The sequence below is a fragment of the Natator depressus genome, chromosome 12 (assembly GCF_965152275.1).
Source record: "Natator depressus isolate rNatDep1 chromosome 12, rNatDep2.hap1, whole genome shotgun sequence".
Lineage (NCBI taxonomy): Eukaryota > Metazoa > Chordata > Testudines > Cheloniidae > Natator > Natator depressus.
Window position 1 is genome coordinate 6,301,770 of NC_134245.1, and position 27,549 is coordinate 6,329,318.

At 52.7% G+C, this 27,549-nt stretch overlaps 1 protein-coding gene across 2 annotated transcripts in view; it reads right to left on the reverse strand.

Annotated features, from left to right (window-relative positions):
• Positions 1–27,549, reverse strand: part of NDRG4 (NDRG family member 4) — an 85,391-nt gene that overhangs the window by 48,225 nt on the left and 9,617 nt on the right. For both annotated transcript variants that reach the window (XM_074968453.1, XM_074968452.1), the window contains 2 exons: positions 17,468–17,559; positions 11,914–11,958 (listed from right to left, as the gene is read on the reverse strand). In XM_074968453.1, coding sequence (XP_074824554.1) covers positions 11,914–11,958; positions 17,468–17,536 — 114 coding nt within the window. In that variant the 5' untranslated portion in view covers positions 17,537–17,559. Of the gene's footprint in view, positions 1–11,913; positions 11,959–17,467; positions 17,560–27,549 lie in introns of those variants that run through there.

Here is a 27,549-nt window from a genome sequence, read left to right on the forward strand (position 1 = left end):
GACTGGAACAAAGTATTAACCAATCAGTTTGGTCAAACGTGGAGAATAATGAGGTGCTAAGGAACAGCCAGCATGGATTTGTCAAGAACAAACCATTCCAAGCCAGCCTAGTTTCCTTCTCTGACGGGGTACCCAGCCCAATGGATGGGGGAGAAGCAGTAGAGGTGATACAGAGGGAGTTCAGAAGAAGCCTTTTGGCACAGCCTCGCAGGAGCGGCTCATAAACAAGCGGGGGAAATGGGATGGAGATGAAATTACTAGGAGGTGGGTGCACAACTTTACCATACTCCCAGAGTCACTGGGGGATGGATGGATGGCAGGATGGATCTAGTGGGCTCTAGACTGTTCTCAGTGGTAGCAGATGACAGGACAAGGAGTAATGGTCTCAAGTTGCAGTGGGGGAGGTTTAGGCTGGATATTAGGAAAAACTTTTTCACTAGGAGGGTGATGAAACATTGGAATGTGTTACCTAGGGAGGTGGTGGAATCTCCTTCCCTAGAAGTTTTTAAGGTCGGGCTTGAGAAAGCCCTGGCTGGGATGATTTAATTGGGGATTGATCCTGCTTTGAGCAGGGGGTTGGACTAGATGACCTCCTGAGGTCCCTTCCAACCCTGATATTCTATGATTCTATGAACCGGTTACCTGGAGAGATTGTGGAAGCCCAGTTATTGGTGGCTTTTAAGAACAAGTTTGACAAATGCCTGCCAGAGATGGTCTAGATTTCCTTGGCCTGCCTTAGCGCATGGGCAGACGGATTAGATAGTGAGGTCCCTTTCAGCTTACATTTCTAGGATTCTGCGACACAAAAGTCAGAGGGTCTCCCCCAGAAATCCCTGCATTATACCCGGATCTTCTGTCTGAGCTAGAGCAGGTCTTTTAGGAAGAGATCCAGTCTTGATTTAAAGGCTTCAAGTGATGGAGAATCCACCACATCCCTGGGTAGTGTTCCAATGGATAATTACCCTCACTGGGGGGCATGGATCAGTGTTCACGTTGCATTCCCAGTCAGTACCCGGCCTGGGCGTGGAAGCTAATGATCCAACCAGCGGACCCAATTCGGTGAGGAATCCTGGTCACGTGCCACCTGAGGCATGTTGTGCATACATTAAGAAGAAGATTACCCTCACTAGTAAAAATTTGCACATTGTTTCTGGTCTGAATTTGTCTAGCTTCAACTCCCAACCATTGGATCTTGTTCCGTCTTTTACTGCTAGATTAAAAGACCCCTCTGCTGTCAGAAATCTTCTCCACATGAAGGTATTTGCAGACTGATCTAATCACCTCCTACCCTTCTCTTTGTTAAAAGAAGCTCCATGAATTTAGTTTAAGTCTCTCACTGTAAGGTTAGTTTTCCAAATTGTTATTAGAACTCTTCTGAACTCTTTCCCAATCGGTCAGTATCGCTTTCAAAGTGTGGCCCCCAGACCTGGATACTTTATTCCGGTGACCGTCTCACTAATGCCAAATACAGTGGCAATTCCCCCTTTCTATCTTTCTACTTGATATTCTCCTATTTATATATCCAAAGATTGGATCTGCTCTTTTAGCCACCACATTATGCTGTGGGTCCACGTTCAGCTGGTGATCAACCCTGACTCCCAAGTCCTATTTGGAGTCACCACTTTCCAAAATACAGCCCCTCCTCTTATAAGTGGGACCTGCAACAGCTACTGCAACTGCAAGCTGTGGAGGAGAGGAAAGTGATCAGGAACAGTCAGCATGGATTCACCAAGGGCAAGTCATGCCTGACTAATCTAATTGCCTTCTATGACGAGATAACTGGCTCTGTGGATGAAGGGAAAGCAGTGGACGTGTTGTTCCTTGACTTTAGCAAAGCTTTTGACACGGTCTCCAACAGTATTCTTGCCAGCAAGTTAAAGAAGTATGGGCTGGATGAATGCACTATAAGGTGGATAGAAAGCTGGCTAGATTGTCGGGCTCAACGGGTAGTGATCAATGGCTCCATGTCTAGTTGGCAGCCGGTATCAAGTGGAGTGCCCCAGGGGTCGGTCCTGGGGCCGGTTTTGTTCAATATCTTCATAAATGATCTGGAGGATGGTGTGGATTGCACCCTCAGCAAGTTTGCAGATGACACTAAACTGGGAGGAGTGGTAGATATGCTGGAGGGTAGGGATAGGGTACAGAGGGACCTAGACAAATTGGAGGATTGGGCCAAAAGAAATCTGATGAGGTTCAACAAGGACAAGTGCAGAGTCCTGCTCTTGGAATGGAAGAATCCCATGCACCGCTACAGGCTGGGGACCAACTGACTCAGCAGCAGTTCGGCAGAAAAGGACCTAGGGATTACAGTGGACGAGAAGCTGGATATGAGTCAACAGTTTGCCCTTGTTGCCAAGAAGGCCAATGGCATTTTGGGATGCATAAGTAGGGGCATTGCCAGCAAATCGAGGGACGTGATCGTTCCCCTCTATTTGACATTGGTGAGGCCTCATCTGGAGTACTGTGTCCAGTTTTGGGCCCCACACTACAAGAAGGATGTGGAAAAATTGGAAAGCATCCAGCGGAGGGCAACAAAAATTATTAGGGGACTGGAACACATGACTTATGAGGAGAGGCTGAGGGAACTGGGGATGTTTAGTCTTCAGAAGAGAAGAATGAGGGGGGATTTGATAGCTGCTTTCAATTACCCGAAAGGGGGTTCCAAAGAGGATGGATCTAGACTATTCTCAGTGATAGCAGATGATGACAGAACAAGGAGTAATGGTCTCAAGTTGCAGTGAGGGAGATTTAGGTTGGATATTAGGAAAAACTTTTTCACTAGGAGGGTGGTGAAACACTGGAATGCGTTACCTAGGGAGGTAGTGGAATCTCCTTCCCTAGAAGTTTTTAAGGTCAGGCTTGACAAAGCCCTGGCTGGGATGATTTAGTCGGGGATCGGTCCTGCTTTGAGCAGGGGGTTGGACTAGATGACCTCCTGAGGTCCCTTCCAACCCTGATATTCTATGATTCCAAGCAATCTATTCGGGGTCCACATTGCATTAGCTCTATGAATGGGTTATGTATGATTATGTTCTACTCCATGGGAAACGGGGGTTATGACAGCTCCTCCTGGCACTAAAAACAGTGATGAAACTGAATCATTGAGACTGAACAACCCTAGAGAGGTACCGCTCCCTGGAGGGGTTTGCAGAGACTGGTTCAAGCTGGTTTTCCAGAGATGAGGAGACAAAGAAAGGGCTTTTGGGCATAAAAGGATGAGCATGTACTGAGACAGGGCCTGAGACACGGCAATGCTGATCCAGCAAATGGACAGACCTTCTGCCCAAAGGGGGCCCCCCAACCCTGGCGGAAGGGTTGGAAAGACTTTGGTTGACGAGGGTCCCATAAGAGTGGCCCCCCAGTGAGCTTTAAGCATACTTATATAAATATATGTTCCTATAGGTTTTCTCTGTAATGTTTTTACCTTAAGAATAAATGTGCTTGCTTAGAAGGAGCTGTGTGGTAACTGTAATTGCTGGCAGTTCACTGCCTGTGGAGAGAGAAAGCAAAGCACAGGGGCTGGCCTTTAGGCAGACTAGCTGACTGAGGATATCTCAGTTTCAGGGTAACAGCACCTGTATTCCCCCTCCGTGGTCCCTTGGGGGCACCCATTTAAGGTTTCTGGCTCCCAGCCATCACCTCTCCTGGGTGGAGATCCTGGTCTCCTTCCCTCCTGACTGGGGGTTTTATGGCTGCACAGCTCTCTGCCTTACACTGCTGATATTCCCAGACTGCCAGTCTCCCTAAAGGAGAGGCCCTGTGCTTTGCTTTTTCTCCAAGAGCTATGAACAGCATCTTGCCAGCAGTTACAACAGCAAACTTTACCGGCAATGATTTTATGTTTGCCTACATATCACGGATCAAGATATTGAATAGCCCTGGGCAAGAAACAGAACCCTGTGGGATGCCATTAGCAATGTCCCCATCGGATGAGGATTCTCCATTTACCGTTACTCTCAGTTCTATCAGGTAGCCAGGTTTTAATCCATTTTATATATGCTGCACTGATTTTGTATACTGCTAATTTTTTATTCAGAATGTCATGTGGTGCTAAGTCAAGTGCCTTACAGAAGTCGAAGCATATTATATCACAGTTATCTGTCAATCAAACCTGTATTCTCATCAAAACATACTAACTTTGTTTGATAAGATCTATTTCCCATATGACCATGTTGACTGATATTAATTATGCTGCCATCTTTTAATTCTTTACTGATTGCACCCCATATCAGCGTTCCCATGATTTTCCTAGGGATCGAAGTCAAGCTAACCAACATATAGTTAACTAGGTTATACCAATTGCCTTTTTTATATATTGAAACAAACCTAGTTTGTTTTTTTTCAGTCCTCTGGGATATCCCCTGCACTCCAAACACTGCTAAATATCAATATCAATGTCATAGAAAACTCCTCGGCCAAATCTTTTAAAACTCTTGGGCGCAAGTTATCCAGTCCCGCAGATGTGAAACAGTTTAGTTTTAGCATTTGCTGTGTAATATCCTCCCCAGTTACTGCCAGAACAGAAAGTACTACAACCAGTTTCTCTGTGGGCATGCACAAGTCAAATCCCTGGAGCTTAACCTGGTGCTGAAGAGGTGCTCAGACTACTATACCTTGTCACAAGAAGGTCCCACCAGATCCCTATCTCAGGCTGCAACAACTCTTGCTCATGAATTCTAGCTGGTCACTGCCTTTGTGCTAAGTTATGGCCAACACCTGGTCCAGCCACTTCTGGAGGGCAGGAGAATGGGCTCAGAATTGGGACTCATTTGGTCACGTCAGGCTGATTGCTGAGCATGTGAAACTCTTCCTCTTTAACCACCACCGTACACGTGAGGACAGAGGGACAGCTGCTGACGGACTGATCTAGAGTCCAACATATCAGCCAGATCACGGGACAGGAGAGTGCTAATTGCACCCAGCGATCACAGGCAGGGCAATCATTGTCACTTTCACAGCTATCCCGAGTGACACAGCCACTCCTTCCCGTTTGTGCTAATCCTCAGAGAAAGCAGAACACCCAGCTGTGTTAGCGAATAACCCTCCTGCCAGGAGCAGCAGCTCACCAGCCGAGGAACCTCACACTGGAGCTCGGATTTCAGCACAATGGCGGCTGGTGCCAGACTGACTCACCCACTCTATGGGAGGGGATACTCCCGCACGTAGGGCCATGCCACTACTGGGGAAGAACTTGTTCCCTCCATTCCTGGGGCACAGGGAGCGGCTGTCCCTGAAAGCCTCTGCGGTCATGGCCTTGTTATTCATTCACTCTTGTGAGGATGCTGTGATGCAGCTGATTAATGCACCGTATCTCATCTCCTGCAGAGCCCGATTCCCCGGACAGCAAGGCTTGCACTCAGGGAATCTGGACTACAGCTCCCTGCTCGAGGGCAAAGGGAGATGGGGGCAGATTCTCCTCTAACCCTGGTGAAACTAGTGACTTAGTAGACTTGCTCCTGATTTACACCAGTGTCAGTGAGACTAATCAGGCCCAGAGAGAGCTTGCCGGCATGGAAAGGACCTTAACAATGAGCCCAGGATGGGAGCACAGCATTGCTGAGTAATGGTCTTGCTGATTACGCCTCTGAGGATGCTCATCTGGACTCAGCCCGTCACCCTAGTCCACTTTCCTCCGCCAGTGTCCCCACTCCATCCCACACAAGCCCCAGGATCAGAGTGTCTGAGTGCCCCCTGCTGGTTACATGCCATTAGTGACTGTTCACAGCATCCAAGATGGGGAAAGCACTATACAGCACAAAGAGACAGACCCATTCTCTGCCTCAAGGCACTTGTGTGATGGCCACCATACCAAGGACTGAACCGGGGACCTCCAGAGCTTAAAGCATGAACTGCCACAGTGAGAACTCCAGAGCCAGCTCTCCTTAGGTGGGCTGTAGCAGACTCATGCCCCCTGCAGACCAGGCGCAAGGGGGGACCGGACACGCACGCACCAGTGGGTTACACCTGCAGCCCGATTCTAAAGGGGTGTTACAAGCGTGGACAGCAAATGAGCACGCAGAGCAACACTGTCAACTCCTGACATCAGTCCCCCCCGCAATGCTTCCCAGCTCACCGTCAATGGTGCAGCAGCCAGTGCCCTACTCAGAGACAGTTCAGCACCCAGCTGTCGGGTATTCTAAGCTGCAGGGTGTGCTGCCCAAGGCTATGGAGAAGGGGTGGTCACCCGAGCGCGGGGAGGGTTTGGCGCATGTGAAGAGGGTTATAAAGAGCAGATGACGAAAACGCAAGTGCTAATTTGAGGGACAGGGATGGCGACAGGAAAAGTCACTTCTGCGGTTTTCCAGTGGGTTTCAGCTTTAGATTTGCTGCTCAAAAGAACAAACAGGTGGGGAGACTGTAAGCTAGCTGCTGTTGGATGCCTGCTGCACCCTGCTGCTTTATGCTATGGGCTGGCTGGGCTGGCCCGTTCTAGGTCTACGCATAAGGGTAGAAAGCTGTGCAACAACTTGGGCCAGACAAGGGGGAAAAGCAGCTTTCCAAGAGGATGCTAAATTTGGGGCTAGGCTACTTTAGTCTGGAATAAGCAAGGCTCTGAACTGAAAGTGCTGTAGGCATTCAGGGTCACACCACATAGGGACACTCTTATTCCCGAAATGCGTGGGTCAGCTTAATCTACTTCCGAAGTGTTTATAAGAGTGTCTATACAGGGAGGTATTTCAGAAGAGCTATTGGGGTCAATTTCCCCACGTGGACAAACGCTTCGGGTTGGTCCAAATGGAAAGAACGGCTCACAGGGTTGAAACCAAGTTTTAACGGGGTTTAAGCCTGAAAACACTGGAGCCAGCCCGGTCTGTTAAAGCGAATAGAAGCTGTGTCACTAGCTTCACTGAGAGCTGGGACAACAGGCCTGACTGCAGTCCTCTAGGACAGTGTTTCCTCAGCCTTCTTGATACCAGGGACTGGCTTGCTGCCTTCCTAAACTGCGTCAGATCTCAGGGACCGGCACCGGTCCACGGACAGCTCATTGAGAAGCTCTGCTCTAGGATCAGCGACTGGCATTGCTGTGATGGATTCATGGGAACTGGATTTGGAAAGACAACTCCAGCAGCTACTTTTCCTAACTGTGTGCGCGTGGGGGGGGGTGGTGGGGGCCCAAGAAGCACCTAGTTCTCTAGGTCAGAACAGTGGCAGGGTTTTTTGCTTCTAGAGGACCAGAGGAGCTTGTTTTTAAACCATGCCCTGGGCTGAGTCCATACAGAGGACAGGAGCCTTTGAGGAGTAGAAACAAAGCTGGTTTAGAAATCAAGTTAAAATCACATCCTGCTTAGCTAGCATCACCTAGCAAGGCCAATCCCACTCCTGCTGACTTCAGTGCAAGCAGGGTTAGGCCCCAGGAGTCAGATTCAGATCTGACAGACCCAGGTGAGAGTCACCCCTGAAGTCACAATTTCACAGGTGCAAGACCAGTGAGAGCAAAATTTGGCCTTAAGTTCTAACAACATAGTGCAGTGCAGAGCAGAGATCCTGTTATATGCATGCTCAATACGTATGTGTGTGTGCGCGCATGCCTTTGTGGAATGCCAAAAATGTGATGTCTCGGGCCTTTAAACTCTGCAGCATCAAATAACCCAGTTAGCCCCTTGCCCTTGTATTGAGAAGCTCTGATCTCTTTACCAGCCTCAGAACATCCCTGTGGGGTAGGCAAGAATCATTCCCATCTTACAAGTGGGGAAACTGAGGCGAGCTGGCCAAGGTCACCCAGTGAGGCAGTGACAGAGCTGGGAATGGATGTCAAGAATTCTGTGCACCAACCACAGGCCTGTTCTTCCCCTTTATATAGTAAAACACATTTTAAAATGGTTGCCCCCTGCAGCAGGGTTTGAACCCAGGACCCACAGCCCATCAGCACCAAATGCTTCCCCAAGCCCACTCTATGCCTGTTAACTTGGTGCCACTGCTCACTGCAATCATCATGGTATTGCTCTTCAGTGTCTTGCTGGGAGGGTGCAAATTGACAGTCACAATCCATGGGCCTGGACCCCGCTATAAACAAACATGGTTTAGAGTGGGGATCAGCAGTCCTGGGTTCTATCCCTAGCTCCGGCACCCATGTGCTGTGTGACCTTGGGCTAATCAAGCAGCGCGGGGCGGGGCGGGGGAATGTGAGAAGTAATTCATTACTACATTTGCACCATGCTTTGGCATTGTCCGGTGACAGAGGTAGAAAGTATTGTAATGAACTGGGATTGGGACAGGAGGAGGAGTGAGACACGCTGCTGCCAGAATCTGATGTGCGTGTCATAGCCCTGATACTGTCTCTTTCTCCTTCCGAGAGATCCGAATTCCCTGAGCACCGTCAGCGTGTAGTTCCAAGTAATTCTATTGATAATATATTGCTCTTCTACACAGCCAGTCTAATCAGTAGATCTCAAAGTACTTTTAGAAAGAGGTTAATAGCATTATCCCCATTTTACATATGGGGAAACCGAGGCACAGCAGAGCACAGAAGCGACTTGGGCAACAGAGTGACAAGTCCTACAGAGGCCACAGAGTTGTTAGCGTATGTATTACAATGAGATTCACACATACGCCACTCTCCAGTCATTCCTTTGCATGCTCCAGTTCTGTTCAGCTGCGTGGATGTTGTTAGCTGGGAGAGCTGCTCTTCAGAAAGCCAGACTCAGCAGGACCCAGACAGCCTAACACAATTCGATAACAGCTCTCCACGCAGCACCCTGCTGAGACAGGGCTGGAGGAAATGGGTTTGTTCCTCATGGTCTCGGTAAGAGATGCGCTGAAATCTCTCTGCCGCACAAGCAGGGGTACCTGGATCTCCGAGCACAAGCAAAGCCGCAGGTTTCTAGGGCCCAAAGCCCTCAGAGGAAGAGGGAGATTTGCAGGCTTGGCACAAAACCCAGGGTGGAGTTGCCCAGGCAACTGTCACCGTGGAAACGGCAGCTATTTCTGAAAGTCGGCTTGGTTTTTATTGGAGGAAGTTGCTAGTTTTGAGAGCCTCCCCCCACTCCTGTTTAGCCGATCAACACCTGCCCCACAGCGACTCCTGGTGAGAGTCCCTAGGAGCTCCCCACAGCAAGTCCTGAGAGATGGGGGGCTGTGTGTGCGTGAAGCAAATAGCAACCCCCCCCACACACACACACACGGCCAGGGCTGCTACTCCATCCCCTGCAGCGCCTCCTGCTGGAACATGCGGGGAGCTCCCCTCAGGGCTGCCAGCTCGTAGGGCCCCTCTCGGCTCCACTGAGGAAGGGAGACTGGGCCAACCTGTGAGCTGTTGAGACTCTGTGGCCTCCGAAAGGCAGAGACCCCCAAGCGTTTGCGTGTGCGGCTCATGCTTCAGGCCAAGGCTGGCACCGCACCAGCCAGTGCTCCAGAGACTAGGAAAAGGGAGCTTACGAGGGTGACCAGGAACACCCGGGGGCTCTGGTCAGCACAGCGGACTGGGTCGTTAGACGTCCGGTCGGCGGTGCTGCGGAGCTAAGGCAGGCTAGTCCCAAACTGTCCTTGGGCCCCGCGCTGTGCCCAAGAAGCAGCCAGCAGATCCAGCTCCTAGGCGGTGGGGAAGGCAGGAGCCTCCGCGCCGTGCCCTGCCCTCGCCCTGAGCACTGGCTCCGCACTCCCATTGGACATTTCCTGGCCAATGGGAGCTGGGGGGGGCGGTGCCTATGGGTGAGAGCAGCGCATGCCATGGAGCCTCCTGCCTCCCCCACACCTAAGAGCCAGACCTGCTGGCCGCTTCCAGGGTGCAGTGCGGTGCCCCAGGACAGGCAGGTAGCCTGCCTTAGCTCCCTTGCTGTGCCGCTGACTGGGAGACACCTGAGGTAGGCCTGCACCCCAACCCCAAGCCCCAACCTCCTCCCCCAGCCCTGATACCCTCAAACCCAGAGCCCCCTCCTGCACCCCAGAGCCCACTCCCCCAGCACCTCAACCCCCAGCCCTGAGCCCCACCCAAACCCGGAGCCCTCTCCTGCATCTCAGAGCCTGCACCCCCAGTCCACAGCCTGTACCCCCTCCTGCACCCCAACCCCCAGCCCTGAGCCCCCCAAATCCAGAGCCCTCACCCCCCTGCACCTCAACCCCCTGCCCCAGCCCAGAGTCCCCTCCCACATTCTGAACCCCTCATCCCTGGCCCCATCCCAGAGCCAGCACCCCTAGCCCAGAGCCCTTATCCCTCCCACACCCCAACCCCGAGCCCCCTCCCTCACTCTGAATCCCTCATTTCTGGCCCCACCCTGGAGCCCACACCGTCATTTAGAGCCCTCACCCTCACCTTCTCCCGCACCCCAACCCCCTGCCCCAGCCCAGTGACGGTGAGTGAGGGTGGGGGGACAGTGAGCCACCGAGGGAGGGGGAATGAAGTGAGTGGGGGGCAGGGGGGGGCTTCATGGAAGAGGCGGGGCTAGGGTGTTCAGTTTTGTGCCAACAGAAAGTTGGCAACCCTAGAGCTTGCAGCTATGCCATTCCCCATATCGCCCCCTTCTGGTAGAAGCAAGGGACTGCAGTAATGACCCCCCACCAGACCCAGCGTTGCTGTGTAATTCCCCACAGCGCCTCCTGCTGGAGAAGGCAGAGACTAGAGTAGCTGTGAGCACCTCAGCCCACCCTACCACACCATTCCCCACAGTGCCTCCTCCAGCAGGAGGCAGAGATTGGAGTAGCTGTGAGCACCGCAGCCTGTGCTCCTATTCCATCCCTACTCCTGGGAGGAGTTGGTTTTCCTGAAGGCCAGCCTGCTGATTCCACCTCTCCCGGCAGCACAGCCACCCCGAGGAGCATACGTGCCAGGGGAAGCCAGGGCACCAGGCAGGCGTAGGCATGAGGAGAGATTTCCTTGATTTGTTTTGGTATAAGTGGAAAATGATATTTAATAAGATCCAGCCTCCCATGCTGCCTCATGAAAGAGAACAGGAGACAGGGGAGATCTGCCAACGTGTCCCCTACAGGGCCCATAAACCCCACAGATGCCACTCTCCACAGCAGTGTGACCATCAGGGGCAACGCTGACAGCAGCAGTTATGCTCTTACACCGCAGCTGAATTTGGCCCCATGCACTTAATTGCATTGGGGCGGGGGATTTTATTGCAGGTCTGGATATTCTGTTCTCCTATAGTGTATTCTCTTTACACTTCCAGCCCCCAGCTGTAGTGGTGCCATTAACCAGCTGCCAGGATACACCACAGAGGTGGCTGCACTTCCATGGTGGGTGTCGTGACTAGAATAGATCAAGATGGGCGATTTCAAAGCTGAACTATTTTAACAAATCCAAAGCCAGTCACAACGTTATGGCTGTCACTATACCACATGCCACCGCCTCTTGCAATGTCACTGTGACAGTGGGGTTAAACCTGCTCAGTCTCTACCACTTGAGCTAATGGAGGATCTCCATTAAAGGTTAGCAATATAGGGCCAATGTCACACAGTGTAGCAGTTCCAATTCCCTCCATCAGAAGACAGCGATGCGAACACACACACTTGCGGCGGAATACTGTAATGTGCTAAATATCTGCCACTCCGAAGATCATGGCTTCGGTCCCATTGATTTTAGGTGCACAGAGACTGTTAGCATTGAGAGTATTCGTATTAGTGTATGAGAGACACAGAGCCTCAGGCTGGGAACCAGGCCGAATCCCCCACATCAGCCACCCACACTCAGGGATGTGCCCACAAGCCATTTTGTCCCCCTTGCCCCTGAAGTTCAGGCATGTGGAGTGGGTGACTAGCCACAGAACCCAAGCACACCAGGAAGGGAGGACCAAACGGCAGCTGTTCTGCAGCATTCCCAGCTGAGCAGAGCCCGGTAACACTGGTCAGGGAGCAGGGGAGCCCATTGCTGGACAGCGCTGGAACCGCGGGGCCAATCGGGAGAACACGACCATCCCACCCAGGTCCCAGAGAATAGGCAGAGGGGATGGACAGTCAGAAGAGGGGCCTTACCTTCCAGTCCGTGTCCACCGCGGAAAGGAACGTATCCGAATGCTCCTGGAGGGGAAACAGACCAGAAAGAACCATCAGAGCTCATATAGGCCCGACCGCGGAGCAGTAACACAGACACCTGGCTATCGCCTCATCCCTAGGCCCTCGCCGCCACCACCTGCCCTCCAGTCGCCCGCTGAGAGCTCTGATGAGCCTCCGCACAGCCTCCTCCTCTGGACCCCGGAGAAGGCTACAGCCGGCGATCACAAATACACCAGGGAGGAATTCACGCCACTCAGAGCTGGGAAGGATCTCGGGGACCGCAGCAAAGACGCCAGTCGAGACTGCCGGCCCGAAGGCCGTCGAGATCAGGGAGCTGCCAGTCCCAGTGGACAACTGACCCGAGAAGCGTTAAGACGGCAAAGCCCTGTGCTGTGCGGCTCATCCCCTGCCGCCAACGCATGCCTCAGGGTGCGATCTCTGCCACAACCAGCTCTAGGAATGCTGTCAGAGGGGGATTACGGAATTGAAGCCCTGGCAGCTGTGTCCGCCAGGGTTTGTGAGCCCCCCTCCTCGGTACGTCTCCAGCTGCCACCAGCTTGGCCAACACACTGGGGACCGAACTGGGGACCTTCAGAGCTAAAAGCATAATCTGCGCTAGCCTGAGCTAAAGAGCTGGGGTTGTAACACTCCTATTGCCGGTGGATCAGGCCCAGAGGGGGACGTGCCGGGGTTACAGCAGCATCCCACATCAGCGCCTGGGCGAGCCCTTGTCTGGGTGCAGGCATGTGCCCTGGATCAGCATCCGCACATGGGCATTAGAGATGCCACCTGGGCTGCGTCTCGGGCATAGGACTGCGTGTCCTCACGACGCGATGGCATTCGGTACTGACGCACGGATCAGAGGGCTCAGTCAGGGAACACTCAGGAGCACAAGGAGGAGGACAGGCCGGAGCGAGATTCCTCCCACCGGTGTCTCAGGTGGTTCCTGGCTTTTTGAGTTGCTGGGGAAGCCTCCTGTTGCATGCTTGGTTAGGTGAAGGGAGAGTCTCCCCACGGAAAACAAAGCAGAGCTCTGCTCGGTGTCAGCAGTTGACTCCGATCCCTCAGTACCTCCAGCAGCTGGGAGGCGGGTCACAGCTTTGTCCATCAGCTGGTGGCACCAACTTGGGAGGAGGCATGATGAGATGGGAGGCAGCAGCCTCTAGAGGCTTGAGCCTGGCAGAAGTCACTAGCCCTCAGAGCATCTGTCCCTGGACACGGCACGAGTCCCCCACACCCATGCAAGTGCTTGTAGCTCCCGTCCATCCCGTCCCCAGCACCACAGCCAGGGATCGGGGGGGGGGGGGCGCGGCACGGGGGGGGTGGGGAGAGGCAATATTTGGACTCCTGGAGCCTTGAAATCTCAGTATTAGGGAGCCCAGGATGGAACAACTCAGCATGAATGTGCCGCTCCCCCACATCCAGACTTCAGGCTGCATTTGCAGAGACCCAAAGGCTGGAGTGACCTGAGACCCAGACATACCAGATAGCTGGGCACAGGCTTCCTGCTCTGATCTCTGCAGAGATTATCTTCCCGGCACAGTTCCAGGGCTCCAGCCTGCAATTGCTGACCACTGCGCCCTCCCCTATCACCACCAAGGAGTGCGTGTTCTTCCCCTCCCCTCCGTGCCAGGATGAAGTGATGGAGCCACCCCTGGCTGGGTTGGAAGAGTGCCTCTGTCTTCACTGGCCACCTGCACAGCTCCAGCAGCCTGGCATCTGCAGCTGACTGAGCCAGGCCTCACCTTCCCCCAACCACTTGCTGCCTCCCTCGGCCCCCAGCCAGTCGTTCAAGTGGATCAATAAAGCTCTTAACGTGCTCAGTCTCCTAGCAGTTTCGGCCTCTTGGCATCAGTGACATAGTCCGAGCTTTACCGCTCCTCCGAGTGATCAGGCAGAGACAGGATCCGGGGGGCGGGGGGCAGAGAGAGCACTGGTGGGGGTGGAAGACAAGGAAAAGTCACATTTTTGGTAGAGGAACGCTACCACCCCCAGCGCCCAACCCTTGGCTCTACAGAAGCGGACACCCAGACACCAAGGTTGAAACGTATTGGCCTAAAGTTAGGTGCCCGGTTTTCAGAAGTGCTGAGCACACAACTCCTGTTAGCTTAGAAATCCAGGGAAGGGGGCCCTCACCGGATAATTATTTGGGGGTTTAATACAGCAGGGTGAAAAGCACATGAGGCAACAGTCTACCAGAAAAATGCTATTTTGCTGAAATCGAAACGTTTTGCAGGAACGCGTCGATTTCAACAGAAACAGTTCCAGGCAACGTGTTTGGACTTTCTGGCTTTGTTCCCTTGAGACTTTTACTGTAATTTTATTTCATTTTATAGAAGAATGTTTTGACATTATCAAAATTAAACGTTTTGACAAGGTCGGTTCAGTGTTTCTGAATTTAAATATTTTGGAATTTCTGTTCCGAGAACATTTCAACTCTGTCCCGATTCGAAATGCAACAAACTTTCAAGATGTCGGAATTTCCTGCAGGACAGAAATCCCATTCTCCAAGCAGCTCTAGTGCCTGACTATAGGCACCCACACTGGAAAATGTAGTGGGATGCATCTCTGCTGTAGCACCATCCAGCTGGAGATGAATCTGCTGTTCTGAGCCTGGTCTAACTCCCCCAACCCCTGGCGGGAGTTCTGACTTGTGTCAGATCTGACTTATGTCACTCAGGTCTGTCTGTAACAGGCTGGACCAGAACACTGCCTTCCCCCTTGTGCAACTGGTTTTTACCAGTGCAATTAGCACCACTCAGAATGGTAGCAGCCAAGCCCTGTGTTGCACAGGTGTAAACAATTCCATAAGGGGAAAGGCAGAGGAGAATGCGGCTCAAATGTCCAGACTTTGCGAGAGTTTGGGATCAGATCAGATTCCAGATCCAAACCTCAGGCTAAAAGGATGGTCCTGAGTTGTAAACAGTCCCAGAGCACTCTACAAGCCAAACACTGAGGCCCTGAAATGCAGCCAGCTCTGGGGTGGGGGGCAGCCACCACCACAACAGCACCAGGAGTGGAAGATTTTGACCATGGACACATGGGAAAACCCCTTCACTTATGAGATTTCCAATGCCCACCCGCAGGAAGCAGGATGTGACTTCCTCTGCAGCATCCCCACTGAGCAAATATCCACCTCCGAAAGGTGGAAGGGGCCAAGTCAAACCTCTTCAGATTCTAGAGTCCTGGCATCAGACCGAATTCTGGGACATTAAGACAGTCCCCAAAGGAACAATGCTGGAGGACACAGCTTCACAGGCACGTCCAGAGACTGCAGTCTCTGGTTCAAAGCCACGTCTGCTTCACTAGGAGCCCTTTGTTATCCCTGACCTGGCCACACGCCATGCCTGGGCACCACTGCAGAGCCCAGAGGAATGTCCCAGTGCAGCTCGAGAGCGAATGAATGTTTGCAGGTTTGAGGACAGGTGGCCCTGCCCACCACACACCCAGTCCTCTGGCTCCCGCTCTCGGATTGACAAGGCCAGCGAGATGAGCACAGACACGCGGGTGGTGACACACCCAGCTTGGCAGGTCCGTGCTCACACGCTGGCTTTGCAAAGCAGCCTTTCAACTCCTGAGATCAGGTAGGATGCTGGAGACTGGCTCAGCGAGAGGGGGCCCAACCCCCTCACTGCTGGGGATCGCCTTTCAACCTGAGAGAGCCAACCCATAGGTCAGCAGACTGGACAGCGTCTGATGTGCCCGCAGTAGCAGGGAGTGCCACAGGCCAGGCTGGAGGTGCATTGACATAGCTGGGGCAGCAAGGTAGGATGGTGCAACGATGGATGCACCATCTCAGTGTAAGCCGCAGTCTGCTGGCTCCTTGCAGCTGCCTCCTGCCCAGTTCTTTTCCCTCCCATCACTACTCCCCTCCTCCCTGTTAAACTCAGAACGCAGATTTCTTCGCTGGGCCTGGCAAGCTGCCTGCTCCTTGAACTCACCCAGGTTACCAGCCAGCCCTCCCCACCTCCCAGCATCCAGATAGCACAGTCCTCCAGGAGCGTGGCTTGGGGGAACCCAGGAAAGCGGCAGACCAAGCTGGGCCCTTCAAGGTCAGCATTAAGACAGGGAGGAGGGCGTGCTGGAGCTCTCATCCTCATAGGGGATTAGGGAAGGGACATTAGAAGGCCACAGGAGATAGTGGGATGGGGAGGAACAAGCCCACCCAAACCCAGCTAGTGAGAGTCGTTCCAACCCCTTCCTCCCCCCATCAACTCAGCTCCACCAGACCTGTCTCTTGCACCCCACCCACCCAACAGGCCTCAGGAAGATGACCGTGCGTTCTCCCCTTCCTCCAGGCCTCAGAGATTGTGCCAGGGGCGTGCTCTTTGGGCTGGCTGGGTCTCCCACACTTTCTAGCCTGTAGGAAGAAGTCAGCTTGTTGACGTTCACCAACTCCTTCTCACTTGTTTTCCAGACAGTGCCTCCCTCCCACTCTGCTCTCACACGATAGGCATCGAATGGGAGCTTTGCCAGAGACAGATACCTACTAAGGTCTGATCACGGGGTGGGGGGAGTCCCTGTGAGTCGTCCCTTCCTCCCAGGCCTGGCAGGGGCAGGTGGGTGATCTTGCATCATTCGGTCAGAGAACGCCCTGCAGCTGAGCTAGGAGCAAGACTCCAGATGGAACACAGGCTGCCATGAAAGGAGCCTCTGAGGAACAGGAAGTGGTGGGGGAAGCCAGATCACCCTCATCTCCTGCCTTTGCATTGTCCACCCTCCCATCTGCTTCAGAACCTACTGCCCAGCTGGGCGCTGCCCGTCACTGCAGCCAGCCTGCACTCCAGGCTGTGCCGAGGGGAGCAGTGGAGACACTAGGAACAGACAAGCACTTGATTCTTGGCCACCTTCTCCACAGGGGCCCAGCGGCTACCAGACGCTCAGAACCTTGCAGGGTGCAAGCTGCCATTCTTCAGTTGGGCCACATGATGTCACCCTCGCGGCTCACAAAGCCAGCTATGCCCTCAGCTCAAATCCAGTTGAACTAGTCCAGCCTATAATGGCTTCCCTTCAGCGTGGGCAAACACTGCAACTAGTTTCAGGTCAGCTAGTCCTCCTAGCTGCATCTCTATGTGGAAGTTATCCAAAAGCCCATGCTCCGAGAAACGGATCTTTGGGACAGATGCATGTCCCAGAATGCACTGGTAAATTTATGATTATAGGACAAGGTGTGTGAGGAGGATAACAATCACACACACACACACACACACACACACACACACAGAGCCAGGGCTAGATCCCTTGCGTTTGAGCTAAAGGAGAGCTCCCCTAGCTGGTGGCAGTAGTAGATCCCTTATCCACCCTGTCGGCTGAGCCACTAGGGGGCAACATCACCCACACACAAAGCCAGTACATTACAGATACCCCGTGCTGCTGGGTGAACAGATCAAACAGAGGCTAGGGCAAAGCAAGGCAGGAAGCCTTTCCATACAATCAACGCCTCCTCGCTCGGCACAGGCACCTCCGTGTTGGGAATGAAGGAGGCTGACAGGTGGGATGTACGGGGGGACGGTGGGGCAGGAAGGCAACTCACGAGCTCGGTATCCTGGCCTCGCAGCAGTGGCTTCTCCTCGGTGAATCGCAGCTCGTGCAGCCCTGCCATGGTCACTTCCTGCAGCAGCAGCCCTGCAGGGGGAAAAAAACCCAGCACACAGGTCAGCTGCCTGGCAGCCAGCCTCCTAGCACTGCCCACAGACCTTCAGCCTGAGCTCTGGGCTGGAGCTGGTGAGATCTCTGCTGTGCAAGCCCCAAGGATCAGCTCTCCAATAAGGTCCATCTGGGGTGGCATCAGGATGGGGCTGATGTGCCCAGCACATGGTGGCTATCTCAGCAGGCAGTAGCTGGTCCCCTGCATGGACAGCCATAGCAGAGGGGCCAGGGATTGACTGGGCCGTGGAGTCTGACCCTAGTCGTGCCTAGAGGGGGGCGCATTGGTGGGGTGGGTAAAACTGGCACAACTGCTGCCCACGCTATACAGGTTCGGGCAGCGGGAGGGGAACTTCCCCACCAAGGTGAGAAGGAGGGTCTCACAGGCTTAGTGCTGCTTGATGCCGCCTCACCTTCAGGGGGGCAGGCACGTGTGCATGATGCCTTCACCCAACTGCTCTGCCAGGAGAGGGCACCCTGGGGTGCAGCCTGTGAGACCCTCCCACGTGGGGAGGGAGGCTCCTGCGTGTCACTGGGTGACAGACTCTCCGGAGAAATCGCACCCCAGCTCCTTGCTTCAGCCACGAGCCAGTTACCCGAAAGAGGGGCGTGTCCTTCACCGCTCCAGGGGCCCTGGGGTTTAACCTCAGTGCCCTCATCCTAGCGCACCCCACTGAGCTGGCTGGCCCAGGGGGACCCTTTGGGCTGAAGCTCACAAGCACTGACAAATTTGTGGGCAGCGTCTGGCTGGATCCTCCAAGTGGTCATCGAGGGCAGGGAGCACCCTGGGACTTGGGAGAACTGGGTTCAAATCTGTGCTCTGCCACCAACGTCCTGGGTGACCTTGGCTGAGTCACTTAGGCCCCGATTTTTAAAAGTATTTAGGCAGTGCACCACTCAGGCTCTTACGTCACTTCAGCATTGTAAAGCTAAATCTCACTGAAAGGGGCCCAGGATCCTCTGTCACTCAGGCCAAGCTCTGCAAAGGTATTTAGGTTCCTATTTCTATTGAAGTTAGGAGCCTAATGACCTTTGTGGAGCTGGGTCTTAGGCCTTGCAACACTGAGCAGAACGGCGCCTAAAAACATTTTCGGCCTCGGTCTCTCTGTGCCTCCGCTCCTGCTTCGCATCACGAGGATAACAGGTCTGCCCTGCCCACCAGGGGTGCTGTGAGGAGAAATGCCTTAACACTTTGAGGGGTGCGCAGGGGTCAGGAGAGTACCCCGGACAGCTTGATCTAGAATCAGGGCCGTCAGTTCTGCAGGCTTTGGAGCTGTCGCCCCCTAATAGCCAGGAGTTTGAGACGTCCAAGCTCCTGGAATAAATCGAGATTACCTATGGAACTGCAGGGTAGACTGTTACAGCTGCATAACCCTCAGGCATATCAGACTGGGCTGTCACAAAAATCCTTCCTTCTGCCCTGTGTCCACATGCAAAGCTGCACCAGTTTCAACAAAAGGTGCAACTGAAAGTGAAGTCAGTTGAACTGATGCAAAAAGCGGTGCGGACGCGCTTAAATCCACAGAAACCTGGCTGATTCGGTTTAAGCTCCTGCTGATTAGGAATAGAGCTAAACTAAATTGAAAGCAGCTGCTCTTAACCAAGCGTCCATGCCGGAGTTTGCACCAGATTAACCCATCAGTGCACCCAAGTGCATGTACAAAGCCCCAGCTTGTTTGAGGTTCAGAGGCGAGGGAAAAGCTCAGCTGGAATGGCCCAGGTTTGCAATCTGAGCTATGGGGAACTGTTGACTCTTAACAGCTACATATGGAACCCACGCAAGTCAGTGCTGAGCTGGCTCGAACCGTTTGGGACCTTAGGAAACTGGGCCCAAGCTCCTGCTTGGCAACAAGACAAGAGTTTCACTTTCTTTGCACAGGTCTGTGCTTAACTCCATCCTGTGAGCAGAAAGCTGGTGCCAAGCAGCGGTTACCTTCAGACCCATTGCCGAGTAATCTGCAAGAGCATGATCGTTAGGGCCCTGCCAAATTCACCATCCATGCTGGTCAATTTCACAGGCATGGGATTTTAAAAATAGTAAATGTCATGATTTCAGCTATTTAAATCTGAAATCACAGTGTTGTAATTGTAGGGGTCCCGACCCAAAAAGGCGTTGGGGGGGGTTGCAAGGTTATTGTAGGGGGTACCCTTACTTCTGCACCGCTGCTGGTGGCAGTGCTGCCTTCAGGGCTGGGCAGCTGGAGAGCGGTGGCTGCTGGCCGGGAGCCCAGCTCTGAAGGCAGAGCCCACGGTCAGCAGCAGTGGAGAAGGAAGGATGGCTTGGTCTTTACTTCTGCGCTGCTGACTGCAAAGCTGGGCCCTCAGTCAGCAGCCGCCGCTCTCCGGCCGCCCAGCTCTGAAGGCAGCGCAGAAGTAAGGGTGGCAATACCGCATCCCCCCCTAAAATAACCTTGTGACCCCCCCCGCTAATCCCTTTTGGGTCAGGACCCCCAATTTGAGAAATGCTGGTCTCCCCCGTGATATCTGTATAGTGTAGGGTAAAAACACACAAAAGACCATATTTCACAGGGGAAGACCATATTTCACCGTCTGCGACGCGTTTTTCATGGCCGTGAATTTGGTAGGGCCCTAATTATCATTTATTATTTGTATTGCCACAGCACTTAGGAGTCCTAGACACAGCCCCGGCCCCCGGCACGCTAGGGGCTGTACAATCACAGACCCAAAATAACATCCCTGCCCCACAGAGCTTCCAATCTAAGCTGGACGGGTTTAAACAGAGAGTTCAACTGTGCAAAAGATCTTGGAAGAGGGGGGAAACAAGCCTCCCGTGTAAACCCTGGAGGGGAGGGAGACACAGCAGGGAGATGCTGCCGATAAATTTAATCTCAGCTGCACAAAGCAGTTTATACACCAATCGTTCCACCCGCCCCAGCCACCTCTGGGGTGCTATATTCCACTGCACAAGAGTTTACGACAGACTTGAAGGAGGCTGCATCAAACTGACTGAGCAGCAGGGGATTCAGCATGGAGAGTCCACGCTGGAATTTCAGGCAAACACTCCTGCCTCTGAAGAAAGAGCCACAGGATTGTGACCACACGTGGCCAACCTACCGTGAAACGTGGCACCATCTCAGCAGCACCACCCCCAGCTAAGGGCCAGCCCCGCTTGACTTGGGACATGTGTCAGGCTTGCCGCAGCACAAGGAGGCTACACACAAAGTGATACGATGGGGGACTGGAACAAAAGCCTGCCCTCAAGGGGTGCACCCACACCTGAATACTGCAAAGAATACGGAGAGCAGTGCTTGGTGTGGGCCCCCCCCCCCCCCCCCAAGAGAGAAAAGAGTCCCTCCAGCCACACAACAGCTAGAGCCTGGAGTAATACCCATGGATCTGAACTTCTTCTACCCCATCTGCTGAGCTAAGCCTCAGGTTTGAAACACACGCGCGCCTACCTAGGAGACATCACAGCCCCTCCGCACCCTCACGTTTGTACTCTCCGCCCTCTATATATAGCCTGAGCCAAACCATCCTCCCTCTCTCACTTCCCTAGAGAGGTGTCAGGCAGCTGAGATTAATTAACTCCCGTGCAGACAATGCTGGGTTAGAGGGCAGGGCAGCAGCGTGAGGATGCCCTAGTTTGCCCATTACAAGGCATTTGCTCATTCCCCTCCCATTGCATTTCTGCACTGGGCTCCTTAGCTCAGCACGGGGGGGGGGGGGGGGCACTCCTGCTCCGGAGCAGCTTGCAGTCGGGTAAGTCTTGCCCTGTCCCAGGGTCCAGGCTCTGCAATGGAGCAACGAGAGCCACTGCCCTGGGAGTGCAGGGTAGGGGGTCTTAAGTAAGGGCTTGTCTAGCAGGAAAGTGTTCCCAGTTAGACTGGTATAACTAAACCACTATAGTTATGCTTGTGTGACTACACACGGACACTCTTTCCAGCACAGCAGCGGCATGAGACAGTTTAATTTACTCTGTGTTGGAAGGGGCTGAGCTAATCCAAAACAAAGCTGCTTTTTGATTGGAATAAGCATCCACATGGGGAGTGCTACCAGTAGTCCCACCTTCTTAGCATCAGAGAGGACGCCGTTCCCATGTAGACAAGCCCTAAGAGGGTTTGGAGGCTTCAGCAGGGCTACCGAGTCTTATCCTGCCCCGAAGAGACAGCTGTGCAGACCCACAGGCCACACTACTGGGCAGGACTGGGGAACTTCTGCTCAAGAGAGGCCCATGGATATGACAGAGGACTCATGGCCCATGGGCCAAAATGCAATGAGGATGTTTTTATACACACAGATCATGAAAAAAAATGGGTGTTTATCACTTCAAAAGGTTTTCTCCCCCCCTCCCCCCACGCTCCTGCTGGTAATAGCTTATCTAAAGTGATCACCCTCCTTACAAAATGGCCCACCTTGATTATCATACACATTGTAAGGAGAGTGATCACTTTAGATAAGCTATTACCAGCAGGAGCGTGGGGGGGGGGGAGAGAAAACCTTTTGAAGTGATAAACACCCATTTTTCTCATGATCTGTGTGTATAAAAACCATCCTCACTGCATTTTCCACTTTTATGCATCCGATGAAGTGAGCTGTAGCTCACGAAAGCTTATGCTCAAATAAATTGGTTAGTCTCTAAGGTGCCACAAGTCCTCCTTTTCTTTTAGGCATACCAGGCAAGACCTAAGGGAGGAACACATTCACCTGGAGCATTCAGTTGCACAACATGAAAATCAAAAAATGAAAGTATCAGGCAACAGGAGCGTTGGGGCGCCGGGGGGGAGGGCAAAATCACCCAGGCCGTGAATACCACCACAGCAAACTCCTGGTGTTTCCTCTAAAGAAAACGTGCAAACTGTCTTGTGCAATTTGCCGGTCTTTAAGCCCGTACCAGGCTTCTCATGGTAGAGTAATTTCATTATCCTGGTTATCTTAAAAATGATAGGACCGAGGCTCAAGCCTGAGCAGAACTAAAGATGAAATCCCAACTCTCGGCATCTCTGAAATAGAATTAAGTGAAGGGAGAATCTCTACGTTCCTTCTTCCTGTTCTGGGGCAGCCATCTGAGGGTAAGAGGAAGCCTGATTCACCTCTCCCATTCCCGGCTGTACGTCAGGAGTAGCGACCCTGGAGTCACATCAGTGCAGAACTGGTGTAAGTGAGGGGACAGTCAAGTCTTTTGAATTGAGGGACCAAAGGGGGACAAACTGTAAGACCAAGGGCCAAATTTTGCCCTGCTACATCCATGAAACCCCACTGAGGTCATGGGTGCTCCAGAGGAGTAACCGAGGGCCAAACTTGCTCACCTGGAGTACAAGAGAATTTCAATATCCCCCTATCAAGTAGAGGCTGATCTCAGGGGAGAAGTACTAGCCCCACTGAAGACAGTGGCAGTTCCACCACCGACTTCAGTGGGTCCAGGATTTCCCCCATTCTGAAGCCAGCCTAGAAGCCAAGAGGACAGAAGGGCTAGAAGCCTCGGCCAGTGGAGAAGTACAGGGCCAACCTACCAAAAGCGTGACTGGGGAAGTTTCCCCAGGTTAGATGTGGGGATGCGTTGAGCGGAGAGAGAGGAAGGAAGCACCAGTCAAGAGAGCCAGAGCCCAGGGACCCTGACAAGCTTGGTATGATCGGAATGGCTCTGAAAGTGGCAAAGTGGTGCGGGCCTCTTTCGCAGGACTCGTCCAGGTGCCTGGCACAACAGGTGTTTGTCACAGGCGTATTCGCTTGTGCCTGACGGAATCAGAGATTCAAGGAGAACAACACTTAGGCCCACGTTATGCACCTGCAGGGAAAGAAGGGCCCAGGAAATTGTGCTTGCCAAGACCGTTGCCCAGAGCAAGGTTGCAGAGGAAGCAGGGGGATGGTACTTGCATCCCAAGGTGAGACACACCTTAGACACCCCCTGGCTTAGAGTCAATTCTGATCTCACTGATGCCAGCGTCAATCACCTGCAGCCACCATTGTAACCTGTGGGGATTCAATGCTGCAAAATGGGTGCAACTCCACGGACATCAGTGGATTCATTATTCACCCAGGCATGAGATGAGAGTCAGGTGCAAAGCCCTCAAGACCCACACATCCCAGAAGCATGTTTTGCCCCATGGATCTGGTGCACTAGGCAGCAATGAAGTGGTTGACTGATACCTCAGGCTCAGGCCTCATTTCCTCCTCCCAATGGAAATCTTTTCTATTTAGATTTCTTTTGACAACCCAGGGCTCCCAGCCAAGATAGGTCTGGTAGGTCTCTACTGATTCCCACACCATCCCCTCCTGGGTCTGTGCAGGAGGCTAGCGGTGATAGTGGAGAGTCACACGTTGCTAGCCAGTGCCAGCTGGTTTCCTGGGTGTTCCCAGCAGCAGTAGCCCCACATCATTGATAGGGAGAAGCACCTGGCTTCGTTAGTGCACCTGGACTGCACCGGGGACAGATCGTTCCTGTTCCATCCAAGCCCCTGACCACACAGCCCGTGGCTCAGCTGTATCCATGGAAACTGGATGACCCAATGCAGACGGGATGTATTTTTAGGTGCCAAATCTCTCCCCAGCTGTTCTGACGCGGGGCTTCACACGCAGCCATTGCGCACCATGCATAGCAGAGGGCGCTGCCTGGTAACTCTCCCTGCCCTGCTCCTTGAGTGATGCGGGGGGGGGCATGCGGGGTCATGTGCCCACCCCCAGATTTGCAGCTTGGCTTGTACGGCGCATGCTCACACGGACTGAGCATGCTCAGTAACACTGCTGAAGCCAGTTGCCCTCACTCTGCCTGCCCGCCCCGCCCCCCCCTCCCCCCCATCGGTATGCACAGGTTGTCTCTGCTCCACTGGGTATCTTGGCGCAACCCCTTGCCACTCAGCTCCCCAGAGGAGAAGGCTATAAAAAGGGTGCAGTGGAGACAGCGGCATGTAGAGGGATGGACTGAAATAGGAAGGAACTGGAGAAAACAAGAGTGGCAAGGGAGTGTTCATCTGCTCCAGATGCTCTTGTAAATAGAGCTTCTGGCTAAGGCTGGTCGAACATTTTCTGTCAGAACTTCAGGGGGGGGATTAATGCAAAATTGGGTTTTCAACCAGAAAACGTTTGTGGGTGGAAATGTCTGCTCTCTCCTTTTTTTTGTTAAAGTGAATGCCCAACCCAAAAATACTTTGAGGGTGAAATGTTGTTGTGGTGCCTCATGGGAGTTGCAGTATAAGTGCTTTGTTTCTCCCATTCTTCTCGAGAGACTGGGATTCCCAACTGGACTTCTTCTCCCATGATGCATTGCAGCCATGCAACTGCACCGCTTCCCCTCACCAAGAGGGTAGTCTGACCAGGGAGCCTGGCATATAGGAGAGGCTGAAGGCAGAAGCACCCAAACTACAACTCCCCTGAGGCACCATGGTGGCATTTCAGAATATTTTGAGTTTGGATTTTGCATTGAAAACTCTAAATTTTCCATGGAAACAGTCAACAAAAATTGCTGAAATTTTCCACAGAAAAATCCTAATGTTTCAGATAAGCTCTAGTTCCAGCACTGGCAAGTCAGAGCAGAAAGTCCCCAGCTCATGGGAGGCTTTGGGCACGACTGCAATGGTCACCCTTTACAGAAACGTCCTGGGGAATTTCATGGAGAAGACGACATTAACAGGATTCTCTAGGAGATTCCCTGTCAAACTCCATAGGTTGATAGAGTATGAGCCTCCTGCTACAGAATTCCATGGGCTGTCCAGGAGAGAGACTTCTCTGTTCAGTTCTGCAGACCTTTTCCATAAGGGCGACCCCAGTAATGAGGTGGTTAATGCCTCAGTAAAGCAAGAAGGAGCGAATGCTGTACAGCGTGATGAGCAAACTGCGCCACAAACGGAGCCGCAGGCCCAGTGAACTCAGCCCTGCCAACAAGATCGGGGGCTGCATTTCCCAAGCAGCACTTGCAGCCCTCTGTCAGGGAGATTTCTGGGCTGAGCCCCCCCTGAAGACCCACCCACGCCCAGCACAGACCCAGGGGGGTTTCTATTCTAGCCGAAGAAATTATCCCAGGTGATGGAGCGTTCAGGCGGCATGCAACACGCAGATGGCGGGTTAACCCAAAGAGTGGTGGGGCAGACCTCTCTCTGATCACTATCCCCCATCACCATCACGGGGCACAAGCATGGCTTTAACCCCCGACACACTTGAACATTTAGCACAGGGAGCAGACCACAGCTGCACAAGAGCAGCGATGACAGCGCCACATCCCTGGAAGGGTTAAAAAAAGTCTTCCCCCCCCCCCCCCCCGCGACAGCTCAATATGGAAGAAACCTGGCACCTTTAACACAGCGGGGGGGATTTTCATCCAGCCCCAGTTCAGGTCGGCAACCTTAAGGACATCACAGAGGCAGCTGATCGATCATACAGCAGGAGGGAAAGGTCAGGCCGGCTGGGCAAGCAGTTAACACCCAGTTAATGAGCAAACCTCCAGTCTCCAGGCACTTGGAGAGGAAGGATGGTCCAGTGGTTAAGGCCCCAGCCTGAGACTTGGGAGATGGGAATTTTCTGCCACAGACTTCCTGTGTGATCTTCAGCAAGTCCCTTAGCCTCTCTAGGCCTTACTTCCCTACCTGTACAATGGGGATAATGCCTCACAGGGGTGGGGGTGAGCTAGGGCCATGGGGCCAGGCTACATAGATAGATGGGGGGGTACTATTGTTAGTGTTACCCAGCTGCATCCATTTATATCTTACTGGGGATTTTCCCGCAGTTACCCAAGCTTGGGTGCAGGAATTTGTCCCTTAAATGTTATTTTTATTATATAATAGTTTGCCCTTCCACAGGGGAGGATCTCATAGCCTCTCAGGACATCGTGAATACAGCCAGCCAGCACCCCTGGGAAGTAAGGAATGATCATCCCCATTTCACAGCTGGGGAAACTGAGGCACACACCAGCAAAGCTGCTTGCCCAGGTTCATGCAGTAAGTCAGTGGCAGATCTAGAAACCAAGCCCAGGAGTCCCAGCTCCAGTACATTAAGGCTTGTGAAAGCCATATTCTCACCCTGCCAAGGTCCCAAGTCCACGACAAGTGAACAAGCCCCAACACATACAGCCTCATGGCATAACACAGCAGCCTCCCTATTCGCGAGAGCTCGCCTAAGTCTCCGTGCAAACAGTGGGGCACATGTACTGTGGAACAGCCCAGCCCAGGCTCCAGACTGGGTCAGCTGCTTGCTGGGTCTCCTTCTCTCTAGCAGTGCATAGCAAAAAAAAATTTAACTACATCAGAAGCAGGAAGTCTGCCAAACAATCAGTGGGGCCACTGGAGGATCAAGGTGCTAAAAGGAGCACTCAGGGAAGGCAAGGCCATTGCGAAGAAGCTAAATGAATTCTTTGCATGAGTCTTCACTGCAGAGGAAGTGAGGGAGATTCCCACACCTGGCCATTCTATTTAGGTGGCTAATCTGAAGAACTGTCTGAGAATGAGTGTCAGAAGTGGTTTTGGAACAAACGGATAAATTAAACAGTAATAAATCACCAGGACCAGAAGGTATTCACCTAGGAGTTCTGAAGGAACTCAAATGAAATTGCAGAACTACTAAATGTGGTATGTAACCCATCACTTAAATCAGCTTCTGTATCAGATGACTGGAGGATAGCTAGGGTAACACCAATTTTTTAAAAAGGCTCCAGACGCGATCCTGGCAGTTACAGGCTGGTAAGCCTAACTTCAGTACCAGGCAAATTGAGTGACACTATAGTAAAGAATAGAATTATCAGACACCTAGATGAACATGATTTGTTGGGAGAAGCGTTAACGTGGGTTTTGTAAAGGAAAATCATGCCTCCTTAATCTATTACAATTCTTTGATGGGGGCCAATAAACGTGGACAAGGGTGAACCAGTGGATATAGTGTACTCAGACTTTCAGAAAGACAAGGTCCCTCACCAAAGGCTCTTAAGCAAAGTAAGCAATTATGGGATAAGAGGGAAGGTCGTCTCATGGATCAGAAACTGGTTAAAAGACAGGAAACAAAAAGATAGGACTAAATGGTCAGTTT